The sequence below is a fragment of the Engystomops pustulosus genome, chromosome 3 (genome assembly GCF_040894005.1).
Source record: "Engystomops pustulosus chromosome 3, aEngPut4.maternal, whole genome shotgun sequence".
Classification (NCBI taxonomy): Eukaryota; Metazoa; Chordata; class Amphibia; order Anura; family Leptodactylidae; genus Engystomops; species Engystomops pustulosus.
In genome coordinates, this window is record NC_092413.1 from 211,123,333 (window position 1) to 211,147,292 (window position 23,960).

Below are 23,960 nucleotides of genomic sequence, written 5' to 3' on the forward strand. Positions count from 1 at the left end.
ATCTAATCAACCTATATGTATGTTTTGGAGTGTGGGAGGAAACTGGAGGACCCGGAGGAAACCCAAGTGAAGGTGATAGATCTGCCTACAGGATAGGAGTAGTAGTACTGTGCTGTGTCCATATATACAGGATAGGAATAGTAGTACTGTACTGTGTCCATATATACAGGATAGGAGTAGTAGTACTGTGCTGTGCCCATATATACAGGATAGGGGTAGAAGTACTGTGCTGTGTCCATATATACAGGATAGGGGTAGTAGTACTGTGCTGTGCCCATATATAAAGGATAGGAGTAGTAGTACTGTGCTGTGCCCATATATACAAGATAGGGGTAGAAGTACTGTGCTGTGTCCATATATACAGGATAGGGGTAGAAGTACTGTGCTGTGCCCATGTATACAAGATAGGAGTATTAGTACTGTGTTTATTGCTGTAGTGTTAATTGAAGTCAATGGGGAGCATTAACCACAGAAGCAGCATAGATGGGACATTCTGCAATGCGGCACCTTGTGGTGTGGCATCACCTTCCTTTTTATCTTACCCTACTCTTTCATCACAGTCTGTTTCTTCTTTATCTATTATCCTAATTGACTCTTTTTATTCGCCCTTTACAGCTTGTTTTATCATAACCTCAAATTGCCATAATCATCATATTCATGTGTTGTAAACAGGGCCATTTTAGACAAAGTTGGGCCCTGAGCAAAACTAAAAGTGGGGCCCCAAAATAAGACTATTTTATGAGCAGTCACAGTCAGTAAGAGGCTCCTTTATCCCTGCACAATAATAACACTTTGTAAGTTACACACAGTAGAATGGTAAGACAATCTGTAATATGGGACTGTAGGAGAATTTTATATTGTACTAGCTGTAGATCCCGGGGTTGCTATTAACTGCTTTTAGCTATAGCAAAATAGGATCAGTTAACAAAAAAATATTTAATATCTATCTCTCCCTGCCTGTCTCACTCTCCGTGCCTATCTCTGGCTCTCACGCTCCCTGCCTGTCTCTCACTCTCCCTGTCTGTCTCCCACTTTCACTGTCTGTCTCTCACTCTCCCTGGCTATCTGGAATTCTCCCTCTCCCTGCCTGTCTCTCACTCTCCCTGCATGTCTCTCACTCTCCCTGCATGTCTCTCACTCTCCCTGCCTCTTTTTCACTCTCCCTGCTTGTCCCTCACTCTCCCTGTCTATCTTTCATTCTCACTCTCCCTGCCTGTCTCTCACTCTCCCTGCCTGTCTCTCAATCTCACTCTCCCTGCAAATCTCTCACTCTCTCTGTCTCTATCCCTATCCATCTTACCTCATACATAAGCTGTCTTACAATTATTGCCTATAGTAACCAATCAAAGCTCGGAGCTCATATTAATGACCTGTGGCAAAACAGCAACCAATCACGGCTCAGCTTATAACTGCCACAGCAGCAGCAGACAACGGCTCCTGTATATGGTGGTTAATAAGTGTATTTTGGAAAGCGTGGGCTCAAAACCGAGTCTATGACGTTTCCTAGACCACACAATGCGGCTGTGCAAAATTTAGTGATTGTAACCGTGACTATGCAGATTCCTATAGCGGACATTCACACACACACATACATACACTCAGCTTTATATATTAAAATAGTTGTAGATCCCGGCGCTGGCCTGGAAAGGAGATAACTGTTCATAGCTATAACAAAATAGAATGCAATATATCCTCTGCCCACAAAAGTCCACATGCAGAGGGGCAGGAGGCCCTGGGCAAATGCCCAGTTTAGCGCCCCTTATGCCGGCCCTGGTCATAAAGCATCTTAAAACCTCTGTGGATTTTCAAAACAATGAGAGTCCCTGTGAGTATATATATATATGGGGGATTGCCATGAGTTTAGGCTAAAAGAATTATCTGTAGAAACTTCCATATGTTTGATTCTTGAGTGCGCAATCTTGGCTTCGGACAATGGTTGTGCCAAGTTCTAAGGAGACCAGATGTCTCCTTCTCTGGCCCTGGTGTTGGTCCTTGCTAGTTTCAAACAATTTTCCAACAACTGACCCAACTGGAATGGTCTTTTCCTTCTTCCCGCAGCCGGTGACATCACATTGCCAGGTGACCAGATCTTGCTGATGGTGGTGTCCCTGGATAGTCCTTGCCTCACCCCTTGGCTTAATCAGTGGGTACCCATTGTTTTCTGGATACAGTATCTCATCACTTTTATCCCCATAAAATGATTATCCTTGAATAATTAGCTTAACCTACCTTCAATAATTATGCTGCCAGTGTGCAAAGGGCACATTAATGTGACCTAGGAATTCATCTTGATAATATTTAACCAAGTTCTTATGAAGATCTGCTGATGATAAGAGACCATAGGGCAACCATAAAGGGGAGGCATGTAGAGTAATCCACAGTCCCGAGACATCTCCTAGGCTGAGGGACCATGAATTGGTTGAAGGTGGTAGGGGTTGTTTTTGGAGCTGCGTTGATATTGGCCATTGGACTCTTAATTGGTCATTTTGGGATTACAGGTGATGCTGAGCCCGAGAGCTTTGAGGGTATTGATGATCAGGACCTTGATGAAAAATTTATACAACAATTCATGAAGGAGGTTGAGGCGGAGAGGATCAGGGACAATCTCAGGTCAGTAACAACACTTGGCGTCTACCAAAACTCTATTATCAGATACACTTCTTTTAGTAAACTTCGTGGACATTGCTTTTATATATTATACAGTATGAGTATTATAGTAGTTATATTCCTGTACATAGGGGGCAGTATTATAGGAGATATATTCCTATACATAGGGGGCAGTATTATAGTAGTTATATTCTTGTACATAGGGGGCAGTATTATAGTAGTTATATTCTTGTACATAGGGGGCAGTATTATAGTAGTTATATTCCTGTACATAGGGGGCAGTATTATAGTAGTTATATTCTTGTACATAGGGGGCAGTATTATAGTAGTTATATTCTTGTACATAGGGGCAGTATTATAGTAGTTATATTCCTGTACATAGGGGGCAGTATTATAGGAGATATATTCCTATACATAGGGGGCAGTATTATAGTAGTTATATTCTTGTACATAGGGGGCAGTATTATAGTAGTTATATTCTTGTACATAGGGGGCAGTATTATAGTAGTTATATTCCTGTACATAGGGGGCAGTATTATAGTAGTTATATTCTTGTACATAGGGGGCAGTATTATAGTAGTTATATTCTTGTACATAGGGGGCAGTATTATAGTAGTTATATTCTTGTACATAGGGGGCAGTATTATAGTAGTTATATTCCTGTACATAGGGGGCAGTATTATAGTAGTTATATTCCTGTACATAGGGGGCAGTATTATAGTAGTTATATTCCTGTACATAGGGGACAGTATTATAGTAGTTATATTCCTGTACATAGGGGCAGTATTATAGTAGTTATATTCTTGTACATAGGGGCAGTATTATATTAGTTATATTCTTGTACATAGGGGGCAGTATTATAGTAGTTATATTCTTGTACATAGGGGGCAGTATTATAGTAGTTATATTCTTGTACATAGGGGGCAGTATTATAGTAGTTATATTCTTGTACATAGGGGGCAGTATTATAGTAGTTATATTCTTGTACATAGGGGGCAGTATTATAGTAGTTATATTCTTGTACATAGGGGGCAGTATTATAGTAGTTATATTCCTGTACATAGGGGGCAGTATTATAGTAGTTATATTCTTGTACATAGAGGGCAGTATTATAGTAGTTATATTCTTGTACATAGGGGGCAGTATTATAGTAGCTATATTCTTGTACATAGAGGGCAGTATTATAGTAGTTATATTAATGTACATAGGGGGCAGTATTATAGTAGTTATATTCTTGTACATAGAGGGCAGTATTATAGTAGTTATATTCTTGTACATAGGGAGCAGTATTATAGTAGTTATATTCTTGTACATAGGGGGCAGTATTATAGTAGTTATATTCTTGTACATAGGGTGCAGTATTAGAGTAGTTATATTCTTGTACATAGGGGGCAGTATTATAGTAGTTATATTCTTGTACATAGGGGGCAGTGTTATAGTAGTTATATTCTTGTACATAGGGGGCAGTATTATAGTAGTTATATTCTTGTACATAGGAGGCAGTATTATAGTAGTTATATTCTTGTACATAGGAGGCAGTATTATAGTAGTTATATTCTTGTACATAGGGGGCAGTATTATAGTAGTTATATTCTTGTACATAGGGGGCAGTATTATAGTAGTTATATTCTTGTACATAGGGGGCAGTATTATAGTAGTTATATTCTTGTACATAGGGGGCAGTATTATAGTAGTTATATTCCTGTACATAGGGGGCAGTATTATAGTAGTTATATTCTTGTACATAGGGGGCAGTATTATAGTAGTTATATTCTTGTTTATAGGGGGCAGTATTATAGTAGTTATATTCTTGTACATAGGGGCAGTATTATAGTAGTTATATTCTTGTACATAGGGGGCAGTATTATAGTAGTTATATTCTTGTACATAGGGGGCAGTATTATAGTAATTGTATAATTGTGCATAGATGATGGTATTAAAGTGGTTATATTTTTGTGCCATGTGAATAGGTAGTATAATTTCATTATTTCAAGAATATTCTTTTACCTTGTTCCTATTTATCTCATTCTTTCCTTTTACCCATGTGTATGCCTTTTTGGATGTTTATGGTTTATTTAGGACAAAGGCCTGAGCAGCAGCTTTCTCCTATTTCCCTATAGAAAGATCATATATTATCATTCTAGAAATGCTCCCGCTTTTGTCTGTAAATTATTTCTCATCTGTTTTGAAGAATCCTGTCAGAAAAGCCCCATTTCGCCACGAGCGAGGCAGACGAATCTCTGGTACAACTGCTGCTGTCTCGCTGGAACGACGCAAAATTTGGTCTGGATGAAGCCAAGGAGGAAAGATATCACGTGTTCCTGTCGTTTCCAGATAAGAACCAGCCCAACAGCGTCAAAGTGTGTAAGTGAAGCCGCCAGCATGTGCGGTGGACATAAAATCTGATGACCATTGAGAATTGGTCCCAGAGACCTCCCGCAATCATGAGAGCAGTTGACTCATATAATGGAGATCACATGGACGTTGTTTGCCTCTATGCAATGTCTTTGGGACTATCAGGTCCCCCCACGATTATGAGGACATGGCCCCAGTCTTACTAATAGTGTGATGGGTCAATCAAGCATCCAACATCGATAGGGAGAGTGTAGACCTGTTCTCGTGATCAATGGGGGACTCTCACCAATCAGAGGATAGAGAAAGACAATGTAACTTGGAGTAATCCCTTTAACCCCTTAACGACCTGGCCCTTTTTGGTTTTGTCATTTCCATTTTCCACTCCCCACCATCAAAAATCTATGACTTTTTTTAATTTTAGACGTAAAGAGCTGTGTGATGGCTTGTTTTCTGCGTAACAAATTGCACTTCATATTCATGTTATTTAATATTCCATGGCGTGTACTGGGAAGCGGGAAAAAAATTCCAAATGTTGTGATTTGGGTGAAAAAATGCATTTGTGCCGTATTCTTATGGGCTTGGATTTTACGACTTTCACTGTGCGCCGGTGTGGGTCGGTGAGATTACGGGGATAACATATTTGTATAAGTTTTATAATGTTTTCATACATTTAGAAAAATTAAAGCCTGTACAAAATTTTTGGGGGGATTTTGCCATCTTCTGCCATCTTTTGCCATTTTCATACTTTGTTTTGCATTTTTTGCAACTTTTGATGACATTTTCAATGTTTAGGACTGTACAACCTTCTGATCAATTTTTATTGTATTTTTTATATTTTTCAAAATTACAAAAAAGTGCAATTTTTGAATTCAGACTCTATTTTCCATTACGAGTGAAAAACACAGTGAAAAAACGTTATTATATTTTCATAGATCGGGCATTTTTGGATGTGTTCATTATTTTTACCGTTTATTCATATTTATATCAGTTCTAGGGAAACGGGGTGATTTGAATTTTAAGGGTTGTTTTCTAAAATTTTTTTTAAACTTCATATTATTTTTATTATTTTTCAGACCCCCTATGGTACTTTAACACAAGGTTGTCTGATTGATCCTACCATATAGTGCCATACTACAGTATGGCAGTATATGGGGATTTACCTACTCATTAATCGAATTTAATGACTGGTTTGAAAAGGACAAAAGGACAAAGAGTGTGGCGTGGCTGCCATATAAGTGGGCGTGGTCTAAGTCACCACACTATTCCCCAAAAATAGTGTCAAAATCTTAGTAATACTAAACCAGTGTCAGGTGTGAGACCTTCACAAATCTGGTATTTTATTTCATGTGATATTTATGTATAGATAATTAGTATGGAAATCCTAGAGTACCATCATATGTGGTTAATAACAAAGCAGTTATTATTTTTTCATCTTTTATTTTCCACAGTGAACCAAGACGGAACCACCTCATTCACATCAAAAGAAAAAGAATCTGAACTGACTACGGACCAGACGGACCCAAATATTCTCCAGCCATTTCTTGCATATGCTCCTAATGGTACTGTTAAGGTAGGTCCAGGATATGAATGTGTCTTCTGGGCTTCATGCTCAGATATTAGAGGAAGTGGCAGATGAAAGAAAGTAACACATGAAATTCAGTATTTCATTATATTCTGTCATCATGGAGATGCATTACTTGGCATATGAGCTGTATACATAAAACGGTACAAGGATCTTGCCTTGTGTTCTACCATTTATTCAATTTTTTTTATTTTATCATTCAGGGGCAACTTGTTTTTGCTAATGAAGGCAGGATAAGTGACTTTCAGTATCTGGCTGCCAGTATAAATCTGAATGGCACCATTGCAATTGTCCGCTATGGAGGAATAGGCAGAGTAAATAAGGTGAGATATATCTGAATTTATTTTATCTAAAACAAAAAAAGTATATTCGAGTGATGTGTGAATTAATTGCATGTGAGCCAAAGCAGTATATGACAAGCTGTCTGTGTGTCCTAAGAGAAAACATAGCTAATAAATCCCTGTGATTACAGCAGCATCAGCACTAATTCCAGTAGGCTTTCTTTCCCAGGTTTTCTTTTTTTCTTAAATGAGAGAGAGGATGTGGAGAGGAAACCAAAAAAAGAGTGATACACTACCTGTATGTTCTCACAGAAAACATAGCTAATGAAGTCCTGTGATTACAGCAGCATCAGCGCTGATTCAAGCCGACTTTCATTCTATGACTTTCTTTCTATCTTGAATCTGAAAGAGGTTGTAAAAAGAGATTAATCTTAATGTAGTTATCAAAAAAGAAATGAGAATTTTGTGACCCTTTTTTTCCCATGTGACCCTTGAATTTATTTCATGTGTGCTTAAGCGGTCAACAAGCTGTATCGGTGTCCCTAGAGCAGTGATGGCGAACCTTTAGAGACTGCGTGCCAAAGCTACAACCAAAATCCAGTTATTTATCGTGAAGTGCCAACATGGAATTTTAAGCAGTAACTTATTGCTACCTGTTCTTCCACATCTTTACGTATTGGCCCCCTGAAGAAACCAATACAGGTGAAAGAAGGCAGAGCACATTCAGACTATCATTGTAGTTTCTCTCCAGGATGTCTGTACAGGAAGAAGGGTTTGTCCACTAGGATGACTTCCAAAGATAATGCAGTTCTATCAACACCTTCTCACTTTTCCCGCAGTTCCAGTGTCACTTTAAATTAGCGCTGAGAGCAGCATCTCTTAAGTTGCCTGGGACTGCAGGAAGATTCAGTGTTTGGCAAACTCTGTAATGGCCTGAGTGCCCGCAGATAGGGCTCTGAGTGCCACCTCTGGCACCCGTGCCATAGGTTCACCACTACTGCCCTAGAGAAAGGCCTAGACAAAATTAAGCTAATGTAGTCCTGTGATTACAGCCGCATCAGCACAGATTCAAGTAGGCTTTTACTTTAAGGCTTTTTTTCTAAAGCTATACCAAGGCTTTCTTTCTGTCTTAAATGTGAGAGGGGATGTAGAAGTAATAGGAAATCAAAAGGTAAAAAATGATAAGCTTCCTGTATGTCCAAAGAAAAAAATATGATGATGAAGTCCTGTGATCACAGCAGCATCAGCACATATTCAAATAAACTTTCATTCTAAGGCTTTTTTTCTTTCTTAAATACAACAGGGGATGTAGAAAGGAAAGAAAACCAAATGCAGTGAGTGGCAAGCTGTCTGTGTGTCCTTAAAGAAAATATAATTTATGAAGTCTGTTGATTACAACAGTTTTCTAAGGCTTTATTTCTCTCTTTAATGTAAGAGGGGATGTACAATGGATAGGAAACCAAAATCAGACTCTGTGTGTGCACTTAGAGAAAACATAACCAATGTAGTCCTGTGATTACAGCAGCAGCGGTTCCAGTAGACTTTTATTCTATAGCTTTCTATCTCTTTCAAATGTAAAATTGCATTTAGAAAGGCAACTAAAAGCAGTAAACAACAAACTATCACTCACTGCAAATTAAGCTAATAAATTCCTGTGATTACAGCAGCATCAACACCGATTCAAGAAGGCTTTCTATCTGTCTTAAATGAAAGAAGGGATAAAGAAGAGATAAAAAGCATTAATTGACAACTGTCTATGTGTCCCTAGAGAAAACATAACTAATGTAGTCCTGTGATTACAGCAGCAACGGTTCCAGTAGACTTTCATTCTATAGCTTTCTTTCATTTTTTAAATGTAAAATTGGATTTAGAAAGGCAACTAAGAGCAGCGACTGACAAACTATCGCTCACTGCAAATGAAGCTAATAAATTCCTGTGATTACAGCAGCATCAACACCCCAATTCAAGAAGGCTTAAATGTAAGAAGGGATATAAAAGAAAGCATTAAATGTCAACTGTCTATGTGTCCCTAGAGAAAACATAACTAATGTAGTCCTGTGATTACAGAGGCATCAGCATTGATTCAAGAAGGCTTTCTTTTGCTTTTAAATGTAGGAGAAATGTAGAAAGGAAACAAAAGGCAGTGAGGCATAAGCTGTCTGTGTGTTCATGTAGTGAACTCCTGTGATTACAGCAGCATCAGCACTAATTAAAGCAGACTTTCTTTTTATCTATCTAAAAAGTTCAGAATGAAAAGGAAAGTGAAATATATTCGGAGCTAGAAGCCTTGTACAAACAGTAACTGGTGACTGGGCTGCAACTTTACTTTACCTATAACATAGCAGTCAATGTAAGAAGCTCCTAGAGAATTGAGACCCTATTACATTAGCAAGGTTACCCCTATTACCGTCACTGCTTACCGTAATATAGTTATCTATTAGGAGCAATATATTAGGGAGGTCCTCAGTCCATTTCTGCAGACGCACAACATCATTTTCACCGAAGGGACTAAAGCTTGCGTCTTTTAATGGATTTTCAGGCAATAAATGCTGCCAAATTTGGAGTAATTGGTGTAATCATATACACGGATCCCAAAGATATCAATGATGGAAAGTCCAGTCCTAGTGAAACCTACCCCAACTCCTGGTATATGCCCCCGTCTGGTGTCGAACGGGGCTCATTCAAGGAGAACTTTGGAGACCAGCTCACTCCTTACTATCCAGCTAAAGGTAATTGTGCCAAGGGAATGGGTCTATCATTCTAGGGCTGGGTTCACATTGGCGTTTTTTTTCCCTTCACATCAGTGATTTTTCTACTGAACCCGTGTTGGCTAATGGACATGTACAGATTGGTTTTGACTTCCTGGCTTCAGTGATTTTTCACTGATGTCTTACTGACCCATTCATTTCAATGGTCTTTTTCACACTTCCGTTTTTTCCACTGATCCAATGCTGTCAGTGAACACAAAAAGAAATTACCACTGATCAGCGGAAAAAAACTGATGTGTGAAAAAGCCCATTGAAATGAATGGGTCAGTAAGACATCAGTGAAAAAAATCACTGAAGCCAGGAAGAGAAAACCAATCTGTATGTGTCCATAAGCCAAAACGGATTCAGTAGAAAAATCACTGATGTGAAAAAAAATATTATTTTTAAGTTATTTTAATTCATGAAAATGCAGTTTTTGAATTGTTAAAAACCTTTTTTTAAGTCACTTCCCAGATATGCCCAATTCCCATCTGGGAACATCAGGTGGAGTATTCTTTGGACCCACCCCTTTTTATGCCATGATCAAAGGAGTTTTCCTGAATTGCAATCACCTTTGTTAAAGCACAAAACATAGGAAATATGTAAAGTTAAATGTACATTGTACACGGCTAAAATGTACATTTAATAACTTATAGATCGAATGGTTCGCGATTTTAGCGAATTGTGGGCAAACTCCATTACAGGAGCCATTGACTTCCTTGCCTAATCTTAACCCTTTGCCTTAGCCTTGAATACAGGCAGTCCCCTACTAAAAAAACACCCGACTTACAGACGACCCCTAGTTACCCCCGGATATTGTTAATTTACTGTACTTTAGCTTTAGGCTACAAAAATCAGCTATAACAGTTTTAAAGATGTCTGTAATTAAGTTTTAGTGTTACTCCTGGTTCTTATGACAACCCAACATTTTTAAAATCCAATGGTCACAGAGACCATAAATATTTTGTCTGGGGTAACAATTATAAAATATACAGTTCCGACTTACATACAAATTCAACTTGAGAACAAACCTACAGAACCTTGTACGTAACCCGGGGACTGCCTGAATTCTGCATTCGCTCCTTTTCTCAATTATATCTCACGCTAATATATGTTTTTCTTAGAGTTTACTTACAGAATTCCAGAGTCTGAGATAAAAGGCATTTCCCATATCCCGGCACAGCCAATTGGGTTTGAAGATGCGCGGACCTTGATATGGTAATACAACAACAATAACTGATCAGTAGAGACAGATACTGAAAGAACCTCTACATGACATATTGGGGGTAATTTACTAAGGGCCCGATTCGCGTTTTCCCGACGTGTTACCCGAATATTTCCGATTTGCGCCGATTTCCCCTGAATTGCCCCGGGATTTCCGGCGCATGCGATCGGATTGTGGCGCATCGGCGCTGGCATGCACGTGATGGTAATCGGGGGGCGTGGCAGAACGAAAACCCGACGGATTCGGAAAAACCGCCGCATTTAAAACAAAAAATCTGTCGCGGAGCTTGCACTTACCTTCAATCAGCCCGGCTCGGTGAACTCTAGTGCGTTCCGATGCTTTTCAGCACAGCAGTGCCACCTGGTGGACGGCGGACCCTTAATGAATCCCGGCCGGACCCGAATCCAGCGCAGAGAACGCGCCGCTGGATCGCGAATGGACCGGGTATGTAAATCTGCCCCGTTATATAACAATGTTACGCAGATAAAGCTTATGGTCTGCGTATTCTTTGGCTTATCCACCATTGTCCATATAAAGTTACCTTCTCCATTTTGGGCTATTTCAATAAAATGTGACTTTGTGTATTACATATGGCGCTTGTATAACTTCCCATAGTCTGTACAAAGAAATGTGGATCTACTGGGTGATAGTTTCTATTTTCACCCTCAATTGGGAGCATCTTAGAAGTAAAATAGTCATCAGGAATTTTTAGATATTTGAGTAATACAATGTTTTAAAATAATTTCCACAGTGAATTAGATGGACCACGAGCACCAGACAACTGGCAAGGAGGTCTTGGATGTGACTATAACTTAGGACCAGGCTTCCGGCCCGGTAAATTTCATAACAGGTACGTTACTACACATTGTAGTTTAGTGTTTTCACATTGATAGACTAGTTCTAATGCTTATATAGTATCACCCTGAGATGTCCAGATAATGTATTTAATGGATGTAACATATAAAATAGACCTCAAATGGGATAAACAAAGACCCAGGAATACATTTTTAACATTGAAATATATAACATTGACTCCATAAGTTACTACTGTCTCCGGATCACAAACTCAGACCTCAGAGTAGGTCCTTTTATAGAGAGTCTACCACCACTACAGATGAGCTGACCACCCCAGGTCAATCATAGCCGTGGCTAGATGCTAGGGGTGTCAATTTGCTGAATTAGCCAATCCAGCAAAATGTCCGGGTCAGACAGCCGAACCTAACCATTGGGTCCTCTCATCTCTAACCACCAACCCAAACACTTATAGGCTGCATCCTCTCCCATACACAGCCCTTCAGAGTAGGCCACATGTTTTAGGACCATGTGTTAGCCATTTGCACGGCTAGAGCAAGTCCACGTTTCTTTCTTTGGACTTATGCAAATACCCTTCATCCCGTGGATGAGCCAACTGCTCAGTCCACAAAAGATAGAGCAGGTCCTATTTCTGCTTGTCTTTGTAGCCAGGGCAGCCTCTTCCTAGTCCTACTGTCATTGGTGGTGAGATGACAGATGGGCCGCATAGAAGGAATCACGTTCCCTAGTTTGAGGCCTAAATACAAATATACTGTAACTTTATAATGGTCCATATTTCTCCAAATATTCCAAAAAGAGCTTTAAAATGAGGCTGTTGGTGCACCAGAAACTTGACTTACATCTCGGATTACCTCCACCTCCCCATTGTCCCTATGCCCCTCCATCCTTCTTCCTCCTCCCGAACCCTAGTTTAATACACGCCCTGTTGTCTATTGTTCTGGTATACAAAAAGGTCTTCATTATGCAAAGTATAAATACTAACTATAGGAAGCTTCCATACAATATATGTATCTCACACCTTCACATTCCGTCTCTGTGGCTTGAGGACCTGCAGAGTTCATGTGACCACGTGCAGGTCCTTCTGCAGCATCTCTGAATGTATTCTTGTTGGTTAATTAGAAAGAAGTAGAAGTCTGCACCACAAATACCCAACATACTGAACATAGGATGATCCCCACATAGGTGCTAATACATAAAAACCTGTTATATCACCCGTGTATAATGCTCTTCTTATCATCACCTTTGAACTTCTGTTTCAGTGAAGTCCAAGTTAATGTTTACAACAAGCGCACAATACGATCTTCTGCAAATGTGATGGGACTCATCAGAGGAGCCGTTGAGCCGGGTGAGATTATCACGATGTGGACACGTTGTGCAAATGAGTCAATAAGAGTGTCAATTATATAACAGCCAGCCAATATAGATAAGGGAGACTCTGTGTTACCATTCACTGGCTGCTATACACCTAGTATACATCAGTTACTAACAACAATCCCTATATATCCAGACAGGTATGTTATCTACGGCAACCACAGGGATAGCTGGGTCCATGGAGCCATCGACCCAAGCAGTGGAACCGCAGTCATGTTGGAGATAACCAGAATTTTGGGCGGAAAGCTAAAAAGTGGTATGGTTCTTTAAATTCTCAGTCAATGGGGCGTATGTACTAATAACATGTAATAGAGGAGCCTTGAAGGCGGGTGAGATTATCACGACGTGGAATGTGTGGACACTACCACCACTAGAGATGAGCTGACCTGAAGGTCCCCCTCCTCCCATCCAGTCATAACTATGGCTAGTTGCTAGGGTGGTCAATTACTGAATTGGCTGTTCGGCCAAGTGTAAACGTGCATCAGATTTATTACAGTGGCCAACTTTGGTTGATAAATCTGTTGTATCTACCTCACCTGCAGTATTTGGTGCACAATGGCACATCCCTTTTCCAATAAACCACACCCACTTTTTAAATAAACCACTCCCCTTTCGATGAGACTAAAACAATGAGAAGATTTGGTACACAAATTCATTTTCTCCATTATATTAATTCCGGCGAATGTTCATGTTCTCGACCTATTTTAGGTGAGTGGCGTCCTCGTAGAACCATCATTTTTGGAAGCTGGGGGGCAGAAGAGTTTGGACTTGTTGGGTCCACTGAGTTTGCTGAGGTAACTTCATGATATTAGATTCGCATCAGCGCTAGAAATGTTCTGTAAGATGTTTATATTTAGTAAGAATCTTTCGTGGTGTAATTGAAGGATTACTACAGCAAATTAAGGGAGAGAACGGTGGCCTATATCAATGTGGACATCTCCGTTTTTGGTGAGTACAGGCAGTCCCAGATTTAAGGACACTTGATTTACAGACGACCCATAGTTACAGACAAGCCTCTCTGCCCACTGTGACGTCTGGTGAAGCTCTCTGGATGGCACCGACTAACCATTTGCTTACTCCCCCTGAGCTCTGACTTGTGCTAGTCTTATTGTCAGGGACGTTGCTAGGATTGTAAAAGATTTGGGGCACAGGCCCCAATGGATTGGTATTGAATTACTAGTGATCATTCCTTTACATAACCCACCTATAATGAGCTTCTGCCAAAACTAATTGAAAATACATGAAAAATCGCTACCTATTCCATCCAGAGACTCCCAAACCCCTGTATATAATGTCCCCAACAACCCTCCAAGCAATTGATGTCCTATGCTGCCCCCCCCTCAAAATAGATGTCCCCCACAGCCCCCAAAACTAATTGATGTCCAGCCAAGCCCCTCCCAGCAATTGATGTCATCCCCAGCCACCCCCCCACCCCTTGAAGTGGATGTCCCCCACAGCCTCCCCCCAGCAATAGATGTCCCCCACATCCCTCCCAGCAATTGATGTCACCCGACATCCCCCCACACTAATTTATGTCCTCCATAGCCCGCCAAGAAATTGACATCCTCCACAGGGCCCCCAGCAATTAATGTCTCCCAAAGCCCCACCCAGCAATGGATGTCCCTCACAGTCCCCCCCCCAGCATTGGATGTCCCATAAAACCCCCCCAGCAATGGATGCCCCTCACAGCCATCTCCCCTCATCACAGAGATAGATGTCTGACAAGCCCCCCAGCAATGGATGTCCCCCATAGCCGCCTCCCTCCTCACAGCAATAGATGTCTGACAAGCCCCCCCAGCAATGGATGTCCCCCACAGCCAGTCCCCCCCCACAGCGATAGATGTCCGACAAGCCCCCCCAGCAATGGATGTCCCCCACAGCTGCCCCCCACAGCGATAGATGTCTGACAAGCCCCCCCCCCAGCAATGGATGTCCCCCACAGCCACCCCCTCCCCACAGCGATAGATGTCTGACAAGCCCCCCCCCCAGCAATGGATGTCCCCCACAGCGATAGATGTCTGACAAGCCCCCCCCCAGCAATGGATGTCCCCCACAGCTGCCCCCCACAGCGATAGATGTCTGACAAGCCCCCCCCCCCAGCAATGGGTACAAAAAAGTAAGTAGCAGGACTGCTGAATCACTTGACAAACATTCAGTACAGGCACATGGGCAACAGCCACCATGTATGTGGTGTAACCCTTCATCATTCTGGCATATGTGCTGCAGATAGACCGGTTTTATTACATGGCAATATGACAAATAATTCTGATTTTCAGCTAATGCAACACTGAGGGTTCAGGGGACTCCTCCGGCCCAAAGCGTCGTATTTACAGCATCTAAAGAGGTAAGTACACTATCTGATGAGAGGAAGGCAGAGCTATCAACCATCTATGACATAGTGCCATACAACACAATAAATAATTCATAATGTGTATAATTTTCTTTTGTCACAGGTGAAAACCCCGCAGGACCTCACAGTCTATGACAACTGGAGAAGTCACTCCAACCGCTCCAGTGCCCTGCATGGCGTCATTCCCCGGTACGTTCTCTATTATATATCTATATCTTACTTTCATATTTTATCTCTTCCTCTGATTAAAGGGATCTTCTGCGTTATATATTTTTAAAGTTTAAAAAAAAAAAAAATCTAATTTTGCAACGTAAAGGGATATGTTTGGGGGATAGATCAATAGAGCAACCCTGCACTGCAACCCCTTTACTATATCCTAAGTAATGTTTTACTATACAATAATGGCAGAATTAACATTTCTTTTCTTTGTAGAATTGGAACACTGGGAATCGGCAGCGACTTTGCCCCATTTTTACATTACTTGGGTATAACATGTATGGACCTTGCATATACCTATGACACGGTAAATCTAAATATCACAGGGGGGGGGGAGAACAAGCTACTGATATTGTATTTTAAGCTCATTGCTGTTTTCTACTGAGTAATTTGCTTTGAATGAGCTGTCAAGAACAAAAGGGCAAGTGACAACCAGTAAGAGCGAAGGAATTGTCATTTCACAATCCATTTAGCAACACTTAAAACTCAATAGCATTACTACACAGTAATAACAATTGTAATGCTACCTCTATAAAGTAGAAGATTTCTCTAATGTACAGGAATATAACTACTATAACACTGCCCCCTATGTACAAGAATATAACTACTACTATAATACTGCCCCCTATGTACAAGAATATAACTACTATAATACTGCCCCCTATGTACAAGAATATAACTACTATAATACTGCCCCCTATGTACAAGAATATATCTACTATAATACTGCCCCCTATGTACAAGAATATAACTACTATAATACTGCCCCCTATGTACAAGAATATAACTACTATAATACTGCCCCTATGTACAGGAATATAACTACTATAATACTGCCCCCTATGTACAAGAATATAAGTACTACTATAATACTGCCCCTATGTACAGGAATATAACTACTATAATACTGCTCCCTATGTACAAGAATAGAACTACTATAATACTGCCCCCTATGTACAAGAATATAACTACTATAATACTGCCCCCTATGTACAAGAATATAACTACTACTATAATACTGCCCCCTATGTACAAGAATATAACTACTATAATACTGCCCCCTATGTACAGGAATATAACTACTATAATACTGCCCCCTATGTACAAGAATATAACTACTATAATACTGCCCCCTATGTACAAGAATATAACTACTATAATACTGCCCCCTATGTACAAGAATGTAACTACTATAATACTGCCCCCTGTGTACAGGAATATAACTGCTATAATACTGCCCCCTATGTACAGGAATATAACTACTATAATACTGCCCCCTATGTACAGGAATATAACTACTATAACACTGCCCCCTATGTACAAGAATATAACTACTATAATACTGCCCCCTATGTACAAGAATATAACTACTATAATACTGCCCCCTATGTACAAGAATATAACTACTATAATACTGCCACCTATGTACAAGAATATAACTACTATAATACTGCCCCCTATGTACAGGAATATAACTACTATAATACTGCCCCCTATGTACAAGAATATAACTACTATAATACTGCCCCCAATGTACAAGAATATAACTACTATAACACTGCCCCCTATGTACAAGAATATAACTACTATAATACTGCCCTCTATGTACAAGAATATAACTACTATAATACTGCCCCCTATGTACAAGAATATAACTACTATAATACTGCCTCCTATGTACAAGAATAGAACTACTATAATACTGCCCCCTATGTACAAGAATAGAACTACTATAATACTGCCCCCTATGTACAAGAATATAACTACTATAATACTGCCCCCTATGCACAGGAATATAACTACTATAATACTGCCCCTATGTGCAAGAATATTACTACTATAATACTGCCTCCTATGTACAAGAATATAACTACTATAATACTGCCCCCTATGTACAAGAATAGAACTACTATAATACTGCCCCCTATGTACAAGAATATTACTACTATAATACTGCCCCCTATGTACAAGAATATAACTACTATAATAATAGTAGAAAAGAGAGGGGAGATCGGGGGCACTATTGAGAAGATTCCTATGTCTTTGTGGCAATAGGGGCTCTGATCCAGAGTCAGTGAGGAGTTCAAACCGTAAGACTTGAGGTTTTTGGCGTGGTGCTCTAACGATAATAGATAGTCATATACAAGAGCTTCATGAGAGAAAAGAAAAAGTTGGCACTCACCGCCTTTTGTAAAACTTCTGTTTCTTTATTTATCCATATTAAAACATGGCGTACACATCAGAGGAGGGTTGTGCATAGGGATGCGTTATTTCGTTCAGGGACGAATCGTTTCGCGCATAAGTTAGCGCTTCTTCTTGCAGGCAAGATGAAGCGCTAACTTATGCGCGAACCGATTCGTCCCTGAACGAAATAACGCATCCCTATGCACAACCCTCCTCTGATGTGTACGCCATGTTTTAATATGGATAACTACTATAATACTGCCCCCTATGTACAAGAATATAACTACTATAATACTGCCCCCTATGTACAAGAATATAACTACTATAATACTGCCCCTATGCACAAGAATATAACTACTATAATACTGCCCCCTATGTACAAGAATATAACTACTATAATACTGCCCCTTATGTACAAGAATATAACTACTATAATACTGCCCCCTATGTACAAGAATATAACTACTATAATACTGCCCCTTATGTACAAGAATATAACTACTATAATACTGCCCCCTATGTACAAGAATATAACTACTATAATACTGCACCCTATGTACAAGAATATAACTACTATAATACTGCCCCCTATGTACAAGAGTATAACTACTATAATACTGCCCCCTATGTACAAGAATATAACTACTATAATACTGCCCCCTATGTACAAGAATATAACTGCTATAATACTGCCCCCTATGTACAAGAATATAACTACTATAATACTGCCCCTTATGTACAAGAATATAACTACTATAATACTGCCCCCTATGTACAAGAATATAACTACTATAATACTACCCCTATGTACAAGAATATAACTACTATAATACTGCCCCCTATGTACAGGAATATAACTACTATAATACTGCCTCCTATGTACAAGAATATAACTACTATAATACTGCCCCCTATGTACAAGAATATAACTACTATAATATTGCCCCTTATGTACAAGAATATAACTACTATAATACTGCCCCCTATGTACAAGAATATAACTACTATAATACTGCCCCCTATGTACAAGAATATAACTACTATAATACTGCCCCCTATGTACAAGAATATAACTACTATAATACTGCCCCCTATGTACAAGAATATAACTACTATAATACTGCCCCCTATGTACAGGAATATAACTACTATAATACTGCCCCCTATGTATAGGAATATAACTACTATAATACTGCCCCCTATGTACAAGAATATAACTACTACAATACTGACCCCTATGTACAAGAATATAACTACTATAATACTGCCCCCTATGTACAAGATTATAACTACTAAAATACTGGGAATACAATGTATTGTTCTCCTGTTTTCTTTATAACTTACAGAAACTGACGTCCGCTCGTATATATCCCGCCTACCACACTGCGTTCGACACTTTTGATTACGCAGATAGACATATAGACCCAGGTAACTCTATAGATTTTATATTATGCCTTGTTATGGCTCCTCATATAAGAGTGCCTCATAGGGATTCTCCAGGATTTTTACTTTGGTGACCTGTGTGATTGTTATATTAAGGTTTCACCAGCCATCAGATGGTGGCTCGCACTGCCGGGAACGTCCTGCTGCGGCTGTCAGACAGCCTCCTCCTGCCCCTGGGGGCCAGAGACTACGGAGAAACATTGGATGAGTTTTATACACAGGCAGAGCGCTTCCAGACCAACCTCAGCAAGTACCACATCTCTCTAGGTAACACCTGCTCTATAACAGTCCCCATTTCTTTGCACCACAACTGTCAGGATTATGGTCACTAATACCCTCCATGAGTCATTAGATCTAGGCAGTAATTATCTTTATCTTTTGCCAATGGACGCAATCCTTATCCAATACACTCACCTAGACACTATCTGCGGTACGGCAGCTGATGTGAGTTTTCTTGCGTTAGAAGGGTTAAGTTCTTGTTGTTTACATTTAAATGTTTCACTATGTTATTCTTCCCTGCAGCCTGAGGTCAGTCATTGGTTGGAGACTTTGAAATCCTCCGGGAGTGGAAGTCTGTAAATATTCCCTCTGGCTGGATTTCTGGGTCTTTCTATCAGCCTGTAGCAGCTGTCTCACTTCAGGGGGATACTCTTCTGCCAGATAAGGAGCTCTGTGTGTCTAATCTCACAGAGCCTGCACCAGATTACTGCCTAAACTACTATCCAGCCCCAAGCTACAGGACCAGGGCTGAGACATTCTCCCAGACTATGGGGGTCATTTACTAAGGGCCCGATGTGTTACCCAAATATTTCCGATTTGCGCAGATTTTCCCTGTATTGCCCTGGGATTTTGGCGCATGCAATCGGATTGTGGCGCATCGGCGCCGGCATGCATGCAGAGGAAATGGGGGAGGGGTGGCCGAACGAAAACCAGACGGATTCGGAAAAACCGCCGCATTTAAAAAAAAAAAAAAGTGTCGCGGGACTCGCGCTTACCTTCAACAAGTATAGGCTGGTGAACTTCAGTGCATTCCGGCGGGCCTCGGGGAACTTCAGCGCAGCAGCGCCACCTGGTGGACGTCGTAGGAACTACCTTAGTGAATCACCAGAAGACCCGAATCCACCGCAGAGAGCGCGCCGCTGGATCGCGAATAGGCCGGGTAAGTAAATCTGCCCCTATATATCCAATCAACCACTGCCTTGTGGAAACCTTCAAGAAGAAGCCTTTATCTCAGCTTGTTATTCACTGCAGTCTTGTATTGTCTGCTGAATAAAAAGTTATTAGTTCATTATGCCAGTCTCTATGTGTGATCCCTGGCTGCTGCTGCCATCAAAGACCTCCCTATACTATCTCCCTAGGGATCCTCCACTACATGTACAGTTGGAGTGCCCCAGGGGGAACTTTCCATTCCATTGCAGCCCCCATCTTCTTGCATGGCCTTGTTGACCCCAATGGGCTTGGATGTGGTTTATTTACCCAGACCATGCCCCCCGTGACTCTGGCGCTAGGCCGCACATATTAAGCCAGCCACTCAGGTATTAGGGTATGCAGATTCCCCCTAACTAAGGACAAGCCCCAGTGGGTGGTCGTTGCACTGGTCAGGATGCATAAATGATAACCAGAATGTCTATATCTCATGTCTCATTCAGAATTATACAATGGCTCTCTCTATATGCGTTTATATCCCTCTATAATGTCAATTATTGTGTCTTATTAGAGCCATTGAAGCAGGCCATTAATCGCTACAAGGCCGCAGCTGAATCTTTGGAGGAGACCATAAAAAATCTTTCAGCAAAAGATATGTCGTAAGTTTTCTCTGACTGCACTGGTGTCTCTCTTTTTATGTATAAGGGGACTTTATATATAAGCGTAGGACAATCCCCCCCTTCCTTCCGTAGTATTGTTTGCAAACTGGGTGCTCCAGGAAGTTCGGCTTCAAAGGGCTTTGGGACTGACTTTTCACACATGGATTGTGAATGAGTGGTGTGCGACACCGGAGGTCCTATCTCTCACTCCGTGTGCCCCCCTTAACTTCTGTGTCCAGGCTCTAATTCTTGAGTACCCCTAGCGGTATGGAATGTCACACTGGTTAAATAGCTTGGTCCCAATCTCTTGATCAGGACTGAGTGCCAAAAAAGGGAAGTGAACTACAGCTTAAGCCAATTATGGGCCCCCAAATTAAACTTTTTGACCCAGATAGCTCACTCATGCACGTATCCACGATAGAGGATATACCTATACCTAAATAGGGGATAATTTGTTGACTCCATTGTTTGCAAAAACTGGTGTCCCCTTTAATAATTGAAATGGTTTCACAGGTGTAGAAATCCCATCCACTTCTACTGGACCACTAAAGAATCTATCTCCACTAGTCCTATTGGGTATAAATGCACTGATTAGGGATTCATTCAATGTACATTGAGTCCTAGTAGTGGGACTGTCCCTATACATATGATCTTCTCTATTACCCTGACTCACTTTTCTTCTGTGTCTGTACAGGCCACTGAAGATACGGATGATCAATGACCAGCTTATGTTACTGGACAGAGCCTTCACAAACAGCTTTGCTTTCCCGGACCGCCTGTACTTCAGGTACAACCACCAACAAAGTTATTCTATATTCACCTTCATGTCTCTTTGATGCTCTGTATTTGTGGGGTCACCAGTAGCACGCCCATGATATGGTGATTATAATGAGCACACATTTATAATCTCAAGGGATCCATTTTGACCAGGGCCACCAGTGCAAAGCCTGTGCCGGGCCCCTGACTATAATGTACGGTTTTTAGTACTAGTCTTTTCATATGGGAAAGTGACACCTTATGGGCCCCTTAAGCCTCTTATACCCGGTTTGCAACTGTATCCTCTACACCCCCTCAAGTTACACCCCTGGCTGTTGATTAAACACACCTCTTAATGAATATATAGTACTGTGGTTTGTGATGCTCAAGTTTTGCCAGTTCAGACTTGTATCTCTTGTACTGGCCGCCAGTCCTACAGTCTGAGAAGATAAGGATCCCACCAGGGTGTGATGGATGTATGTCTATAGGCACTATATAACATATGGTTGACCATAACCTTCATCCTCCCACAAAGATCTTTACCATTTGTTTCCACTGATTGTAATAACCACATAATAACTTTCTTACTTTACTTTCCCATGTAGCCACGTCCTCTGGGCCACCCGTCTCAGCTCCTCTGTGGCCACCTTCCCAGGTCTAGCAGATGCCTATCAGACGGCCATCGAAAGTGACCTGAGACATGACTGGGATCTTGTCCACCACCAACTAACCATCGCCATCCAGGCTGTGGACAATGCTGCATCCACACTAGAGGTCGTCACTAAACTATAACAAGGGAACAGCTCCGATACAACAGAAGACCAACAATAGGATTCTTGATACATAGTACAATAGTTAACACTAATAATGTTGCAAGAATTCATGGTGCAAGAGAATACAACTTTGTGATATTTGTTATCAGAAAATAAGACTTCTGATTTCCCTCTGCTTAGTCCAAAGCAGACTGCAGCTCCTAGATGTATTAGATTTTTGTCAAGTTCTGCCCCTGTTTACACAACCTCAGGTTCTCTAATGACTAATAAAATTCACAAAGTGAGCTCTAAAGAAATCACACCAAGACAACGTATGGTATAATATCTCAATCTGTGTGGAACAGTGTTGCCATGAAAGGCTAGGCAGATGTGAGAAACTTCATTTGTGTCACAAAGGATTATACAGAACTTTCAGTGAGGCAGGACCTGGGCTTGGTTAGTTAAAGGTAAGAAGTAATGTCCATAGTTCATTGGTTAGTAAATTATCACATGGGCATCGCAGAAACAAAGTCTCTGTTCTCCTTGGAGTGGGCAGACTTGTAAATCAGCGAAAGCCCACATTCTTTTCACTGCACAGGAGAGTGTTATCACACTGTTATCAATCTTCATCCACAGCAAAAATAAAAGCATTTTCATTAAACACATAAAAATACTTAACATTTTCATTTTCAAGTCTGTAGAAAAGGGAAGGGGAGGAGTGAGCATGAACTGAGTGGGTGAGCAGAGTCTTCTGTACTTTCTGTGTGTACTATGTGGGAGACATGACACCAGCTAATGCCCAGTCACCTGCTCAGAGACACCTGAAAATTAGAAAAAGATCCTACAGGGGGAAAACTATTATATGACCTGTTTGCTGTATTTTTAACAGCCAGAAACACGTCATTTTCACACACACACTACTAGTGATTTATGCATCAATTGTTTAAGCTGTTGCATAAAGACGTAAAGGTAAATGATAAAATTAATTCTGCTTACAGCAACCACCAGAGGGAGCTTTATTAACTAACTGCATACTTGGGCAGATTTACTAATCAATGTGTACCAGAATTGCGCTAAAAAACATACATGCCTCGTGCCATATTTAATATTGGTGTTACAAGTTTTTCTCCAGATCTGAAAAAGAGAGATGTGGCTAGGTTTTTCTTGCAAAATAGGCCAACGAAGAGGTGCAAAGTTAGAAAGGGTATGATAGGACATGGCAGATGCAGCATCAGCCACTGTGATAATTCTGACAAATTTTAAGACTGTTTAATATATCTTTGAATTAGACAATTAGACAATATAGAATATAGACTGAATATAGAATTAGACAATAATAGGCTCCTGAGCTCCCTCTAGTGGTAGCTGTAGGCTAACTAATTAAGGAGTTTCCTAACTTTCAACAAACTTTGCAGCAATCCATATTCCATTAGGAGTATCACTCTCTCTGTCCAGCAATCTTCATTATCCAGG

At 40.6% G+C, this 23,960-nt stretch overlaps 1 protein-coding gene across 1 annotated transcript; it reads left to right on the plus strand.

The window, feature by feature from the left end:
• Positions 1-2,384: 2,384 nt before the first annotated feature.
• On the plus strand, positions 2,385-23,580 carry LOC140120714 (aminopeptidase NAALADL1-like). The gene is made up of 19 exons (XM_072139667.1): positions 2,385-2,610; positions 4,799-4,971; positions 6,411-6,532; positions 6,748-6,867; positions 9,365-9,554; positions 10,697-10,790; positions 11,549-11,647; positions 12,870-12,955; positions 13,118-13,237; positions 13,690-13,775; positions 13,866-13,929; positions 15,258-15,325; positions 15,435-15,520; positions 15,764-15,854; positions 19,078-19,159; positions 19,271-19,441; positions 20,892-20,979; positions 21,674-21,766; positions 22,341-23,580. Exons 1-19 carry the CDS (start codon positions 2,411-2,413, stop codon positions 22,525-22,527), a joined length of 2,220 nt encoding a protein of 739 aa, XP_071995768.1. The 5' UTR covers positions 2,385-2,410; the 3' UTR covers positions 22,528-23,580.
• The last annotated feature ends 380 nt before the right edge of the window (positions 23,581-23,960 follow it).